This window comes from Sinocyclocheilus rhinocerous, unplaced genomic scaffold (genome assembly GCF_001515625.1).
Source record: "Sinocyclocheilus rhinocerous isolate Xijiao unplaced genomic scaffold, SAMN03320098_v1.1 scaffold78, whole genome shotgun sequence".
Lineage (NCBI taxonomy): Eukaryota > Metazoa > Chordata > Actinopteri > Cypriniformes > Cyprinidae > Sinocyclocheilus > Sinocyclocheilus rhinocerous.
In genome coordinates, this window is record NW_015637122.1 from 1,049,636 (window position 1) to 1,056,480 (window position 6,845).

Consider the following 6,845-nt stretch of genomic DNA (forward strand, 5'->3'; position numbering starts at 1 on the left):
CCTCTCCTGTCCATGAATCCAATCCAGTGTCTCCAGAAGTGGTAGCTTCCGCTGCAGAACCTCTAGAGGTGGCCGCATCTGCTGCAGAACCTCCTGAGGTGGTGGCGTCCGCTTCCGAACTCATTGCCTGCCCTGTCACGGCCACAGAGGTCGTTCACGAACTCACGGTCTGCCCTGTCACGGCCACTGAGGTCGTTCACGAACTCACTGCCTGTCCTGCTACGGCCAAGGAGGCCATTCACGAACTCACTGCCTGCCCTGTCATGGCCATGGAGGCCGTTCATGAACTCACTGTCTGTCCTGCCACGGCCACGGAGGCCGTTCACGAACTCACTGTCTGCCCTGTCACTCTGTTTTAGTCAAGTCTGTTCATGCCTCGTCAAGTCTGTTTTAGTCAAGTCTGTTCATGCCTCGTCAAGTCTGTTCATGTCAAGTCAAGTCTCGGATTATTGTTTGGATCACCTTTGTAAATAAACTGCACTTGGGTTCATACTTCAACTCACCTTCAGTGGATTGATCGTTACACTGTTATTGTCAGGAGCCATGGATATTAATTTTCCTTGATATGGTTATTTTATTCTCAAAAATGGGTAGCCATTGATTTGCATTTTATGAATCACCAAGGACCACAGTTTCAGCTAAAAACTTATTTACTGTTCTACTGAAGAAAAAAAAAGTCACCTACATTTCGGATGGCTTGAGGGTGAGTAAATTAAAAGCAAATTTTCATTTTTTTGGGCGAACTATCCCTTTAGTTATGCATATTAACACAGTCAAATTTCCAGCTGAACCTAAATTTGTTCATTTGACATCCTGAGTGATATGTATTTCACGTGAGCAATCGTATACACTGTAATGAAATGCATTGTCAAGTAATCTAATATATACTTTATATTTAGATTAATTGTTTTTATTCAAGTCAAAGATATTATTTAATATAAGGTCCTATATATATATAACCTAAAGTAAAATAATCGTTTTGCCTTCTCAAACTCCACTGGTGTGTTCTTTGTTTGCTTTCTCTTCTCCATCTTCCTGAATGTGTCTAGATCTCTGTGGTTTAATGATTACGCGATTAAATAGTGTGAGGCGTGGACTGTTTGGTCGGAGCTGCTTCAGGTCACTAGAGGGGGTGATGATGTCACGACCCTGAGGAGATGGAAAGGAGATTGATTCATTAATTGTACAATAAATGTCCTGAAACTACATGACGTGTGTTTGAAAAATTATGGGTTGTTATAGATTGCAGTAAGGTTCCAGAAGTAAACTGATTTTGAATAATTACGTATTGTGAACAATTAACTGATTTTTAACAATTGTTTATAAATATTTTAAGATAAACCTACCATAGGCTCTTAGGTTGTTAATTTTTGCTTCTGTAGAATTCAACATGATTTCAGTGCATTTTTATAAAATCTTGTCCATTAGCCCAATTCATAATGAAGAACTACAATACCCACAATCCCAAAGAAAGAACCACGAATCAGAGAAGAGTCTGTTACCATGGAAATGTAAACTCTAGCAAAACATTACAATTATGTGATTGAGTTGTTCTCCCTACTAAAAAGTACTTATATATTTGTACATATAATATACTGTATATGTAATGACTGTAGAGCTATAAAAAACTATTTCATATTATTTTATTTTATTTTTTTGTTTGTTTGTTTCTAGTTCATTCAAAGATGTACACTGCCTTTACCTAAGATGTACACTGCCTTTACCTATATATATATATATATATATATTTATTTTTTTATTTTTTCAAATCATTGTTTGAAATATTGTGATTAAGTTGGTTGGTTTGGTTCGTTATTTAGAACTTTTTATTGAAAATATTTTTAGAAATCACTATTGAGAAATAAATGGGGGAAAATACTTCCAGAACCAAGACTGCTGAAAAAGTATGTGATCACTGTTGAGTATTATAAAATCCTACTAGGCAAATTATGGGTTTTCTTTTATTATACAATGTTTACACACAGAATTATGTGTTTAAGTGTAAAAAAAAAAATCAGTATCAGTATTTAACAATGGAGGACAGATGCTGTGACAGATGGAATTAACTGAGATGGGATGAATGCATGACTAAATGATGAACGGATGGGTTGGATGGATTGATGGATTTCACTCACCCTTCCTAGAGAGATGAATAAGAAGATTGGGATGCAGACCATAGGAATTACTGTGAGCAGAGGTGCCAAATTGTAACTCCAGTCCGGCACAAATTCATCAGCTGAAGATACTGATTTACTACCCAGCAGGTTATAGAGCAGAGTAGCCTGAGGGGGAAATAAGAGAGCATATTCCTGTACTTCCAAAATGAATACTGGATTTGATGAAAAACTTAATTCACAATTGTTGATGAAATATGTTCAAAATGAAGATGCATAAACTACACAAAAATGCATACAACATCATGAACATACTACATCCACCATGTTGATGTACTTTAAAGACCTTGAGCCTGAGCTGTGCAACACTGGTCTCAAAATGATCACTGACTCATTGTATTCTAATCATTGTAAATTACATATGGATAAAATTGTCTGCTAAATGAGTAATTCTAAATTAAAATCTATTTTAAGTAGCTATAGTTTGTCACTTGTTGTTTTTAAGTGTGTAATATATATATATATATATATGGTAACACTTTATTTCGATAGTCCACTTTAGACATTCTATTACAGATTAATGAATGGTTTGAAAGAATGGATGCATAGCTGGATGGCCAATGAAACATTAAATATTAATTGGTGAACTAATGAGAAAACATTGCACATTTTCTAACGATAAGCAAAAACAGTTAGAGAAGAGTGAGAAAGTGCTAGAGACAAAATGTGAACTCACTGCACAGATGAGAGGGGTAATGAAGAGCCAGCAGTACTTCAGCACAGGGAATGGTGCGTATCCTATCATATCCTCAATGTTGTCATAGAAACGGTTTGCACCTGCAAACCAGCCATTTGCATGACATTTTTTTCTTGTTTACCTTTCTCCCATTTTAAAAATGTATGTCTTATTGCAGTTTTTATACACAGTAGGCTATTCGTTTTTCGAGTAGCAAACCTTAAACTCCATGGGGAGTTTTATTAGACAAAGTATAGGGCTAAAAGTTGAACTCACTCATATGTCTATGTTCAATAATCACCCATAATTGAGTCACATTTTATGAGCGGTCATATTATAATATAATTACATAGCAATAATTATATAATACATGGTAATTACATAGTAATTATTTGATGTAAGTTTAGAAAAGTTGTTTTATTTAAAAAAAATATTATACAGTGTAAAGAATGTAGTGTCAGATAAATTAACTACTTTTATTTGATGGGTAGGATGGAGTGAAATGAGTCACTGTAAAGCAGTATTCACAATCCATTTTACTTCCATAATGTGTCAAAGAGAAACAAGATATTCAATAAAAAAAAAGGTTTGCATGCTTCACATTGTATTGTATGTGAAATACTGGGAATTTCACAGGAACAGGTTAGTGTCTCTTACCATACACCCATGCGACAACAATTGTCTCAAAGCAGGCGATAAAGAGCAAGTTAGTTCCACTTGGGCCGTAGGTGTCCATCACAGTAAACAGATGGAATCCTCCCTAAAATATGGCATGCAGTAAAAGTTAGAAAATATCTAATCTCTAATATCTATCTATTTTCTTTTTTCTCTATACCTTTGTGATGAATGGCAGACCCAGTAAGAAGCAGATGACGGCGATTAGCAACACCAACAGCTCTCGCCGCTTCCTTAGAACTCCAGGAAATAGGTCAGTGAGAGCTGTGGCTAAACTCTCCACACACACAAACTTCAAAAGACATAAATATAAACCCTCATGCATGTAGTGAAACCTAAAGACTCAAAAAATATCATAAAATATCATGTGAGGTTGAACAACCGTACCTGGCTGTCAAGGCCCAGAAGGAGTACCATAAAAAAGAAAAGAACAGACCAGAACTGGGGTCCAGGTAACAGAGAGAGGGCTCTAGGGTATGCTATGAAAGCTAATCCAGGACCTGCAATAAAATAAAATAAAATAAATAAATCATCATTGTTGCATAACCTTGATTATTAATGCATGCGTCTTAATAATAGAAGAATATATTTTTCATTAAATGTATTTATTTTATTTATTTATTTAAAGGGGTCATATGATGCGATTTCATTTTTTCCTTTCTCTTTGGAGTGTTACAAGCTCTTGGTGCATAAAGAAGATCTGTAAATTTGCAAAGACTAAAGTCTCAAATCCAAAGAGATATTCTTTATAAAAGTTAAGAGTCATAATGTTCTTTTTAGCAGCATCATATGACCCCTTTAAGTATATGAAATATTTTGTGCATACATTACATTTTACATTTTTTATTTATAAATGATTGTGTGTCCAAAGTAACATTCAGACATACTGTACACAGGCCACAAATGTTGGCCTGAGATGCTCTCTTGTGGTGGATAGCAAAACAGCAAGAGATTATGATAGTACATGGTCAAAAAGAGGCCTTGCTTGCAGTTGGATTGCCAATTCATCCTGAAAGTGTTCAGTGAGGTTCAGATCTGTGCTTTGTGCAGATCTTTCCCACTAGAATATTTTATGTGTGTGTGTGTGTGTGTGTGTGTGTGCAAAAATGTGCATAGAGGCATACAAGTCACTGGGCTCTTTGATACGCCTCATTGTACTGTAAATGTTTGTGTAAAGAGATTAAAAACACCATCTGTAACCCATTCATTAGAAGGCAGTGTCCACATATTTTTTGGCATGTATAATGTAGACCCATATACGAAGCCCCTTAAAGGGAAATGATAATGGTAGAAAATGAGATGGGAGGAAAAATGCGGATGTTTTATGAGTGGACACAAAGTTTGTTGAGGGAACGTAATACTTTTGCAAGAAAAAAAACAAATGTTTTGTGAGAGAACGCAAAGTTTCTTGGGGGAACACAGTACTTTTGCAAGCAAACGCAAAAGCTCTGAAATATAATTTTTCCTCCCATCTCATATATCATTGTTCCATCACCACGTCCTCTTAGGGGCTCCATTCCCATAAATAATGTAGTGTACTATATTATATCTAGACAGCTTATATAGTCTCATCAAAACAATATTTACCTGATGATGCTAAGTCTTCCATGGGTAAACCTAACTGATGGGCCATGAATCCCAGAATAGAAAAGACCACAAATCCAGCAAAGATGCTGGTGGAGCTGTTCAGAATACAGAGTGCTATACAGTCCCTATGGAACACAGAATATAGAGATAACAATAAATGATGAAATGCTGGTGACTGTGATATGTTTCAATGGGTGGGGTGCAGAACATTAATGCAGGAGGTTACTGACTTGTAGCAGTCATTGTTGTATTTGTTATAACTGCTCAGTGCTGTTAGGACTCCTTGACACACTGCGTAGGAAAAAAACACTTGTGTGCCTGCATCACGCCACACCTGCAGAAAATGAGATAAAGATGCAAAATGCAATTTATTTTTAATTTTGGGTGAATTTGACCTGGACATTTCTTTATGAGATTCACAAATTTACTGTAGACATCCAGTTTTGTTTGTACCAGATTGAGCAATGCACTCCTCGAATGGGCCTCTAGTCTGCACATCTGGTTACTATAAGCAGGGTTAGAGGGCTGACATCCTCCAATTCAGCATCGCAATGCTAGTGTTTATTCACTTTTCCAAGGCTGTATATGCATGATACCCTATCCGCCTATATATTTATACACACTTCTTGTGTGAGTACATGGTCTCTGAGAAGGCAAGGGAAAGTAAGAAAGAAAATAATCAACAGAACAAAAATAAAACAAAACAAATGCTGCTAAATAATATACATTTTTATAGCTTTATACTGTCCTACAGCGGCACCAATAGATGCAGTTTCACAGGAAGGCATCATCTATAATGCCTCCCATAAGCTCATTGTGTTCTCACTGAGGTCCCAAACAGGGGTGAAATTGTGATTTCGGAGGTAGAATAAAGCTAAATCTGGCCATGATTCTGGTGTATGAGAAATCTTCTTCCAAAAAAAAACAAACAAAAAAAAATGCCTTGAAGAGGGGCGTGGCCCCCCTTTCTATAAAAACCACTTGAACTTTCTGAGTGAGTACTGTTGGTAAACAGATATAAAATGTGTGTAATGTCAAACATAAACTAGACTATATATACAAAGGAACAAACAACCAAGGGCAGGTGAGCATAATCAATTAACCAATGAGTAACCTAGGAAACTAACCAGTGGCGAGAAAATGAGGACAAAGGAAACTAGAACGACCAATCATAGGGCTCTCCCCTCAGTAGAAATCAATGTATGTGGGCACCTAGATTGGACCGAAAGCGCACTTTAGCATCTGCTATTAAAGGGACAGGAGCTTGACAGTGTAAATATACAATTATTTAATTAATACAATTATACAATTAATAGTAATTTACAATATGTACTTACTACAGGGTTAGGGTTTGGTTTAGGGTTAGTTGAGAAATTAATGAATTACGTAAATATGAAATTATGCATAATATAAATTTCTATTCCATCCATCCATTCTCCATTCGCCAAACTGCTTATCCTGTAGGGTCACAGGGATGAAGCCTATCTCACAGTCTCAGGCCTCAGGACACCCTGGACTGATGGCCAGTCAATTCTATCCTAAAATTAATTCTAATGCCCAAAGCTACAAAAAAAAAATCAAACAGTATAAACATGAATTCATATTAGTTTTAAAAACAACAAACACAGAGTAGGGGCAAGTAGCGGCTCCTGACTGTAAATTTAGGTGGGGCAGATTCTGGGTGCACTCACATGCACACACACTTTTGGCAGAGATCTAATGTCCTTGCGTTA

At 36.4% G+C, this 6,845-nt stretch overlaps 1 protein-coding gene across 6 annotated transcripts in view; it reads right to left on the minus strand.

The window, feature by feature from the left end:
* Positions 1 to 703: 703 nt before the first annotated feature.
* The window catches only part of LOC107748473 (sodium- and chloride-dependent GABA transporter 2-like), a 17,313-nt gene continuing 11,171 nt past the window's right edge, over positions 704 to 6,845 (minus strand). For 5 of the 6 annotated variants that reach the window (XM_016563261.1, XM_016563262.1, XM_016563259.1 and 2 more), the window contains 8 exons: positions 5,343 to 5,446; positions 5,113 to 5,237; positions 3,913 to 4,025; positions 3,686 to 3,817; positions 3,508 to 3,610; positions 2,851 to 2,951; positions 2,136 to 2,282; positions 704 to 1,149 (listed from right to left, as the gene is read on the minus strand). In XM_016563261.1, the coding sequence (XP_016418747.1) occupies positions 988 to 1,149; positions 2,136 to 2,282; positions 2,851 to 2,951; positions 3,508 to 3,610; positions 3,686 to 3,817; positions 3,913 to 4,025; positions 5,113 to 5,237; positions 5,343 to 5,446 (987 nt within the window). In that variant the 3' untranslated portion in view covers positions 704 to 987. Of the gene's footprint in view, positions 1,150 to 2,135; positions 2,283 to 2,850; positions 2,952 to 3,507; positions 3,611 to 3,685; positions 3,818 to 3,912; positions 4,026 to 5,112; positions 5,238 to 5,342; positions 5,447 to 6,845 lie in introns of those variants that run through there. The other variant, XM_016563264.1, reaches the window with a different exon arrangement.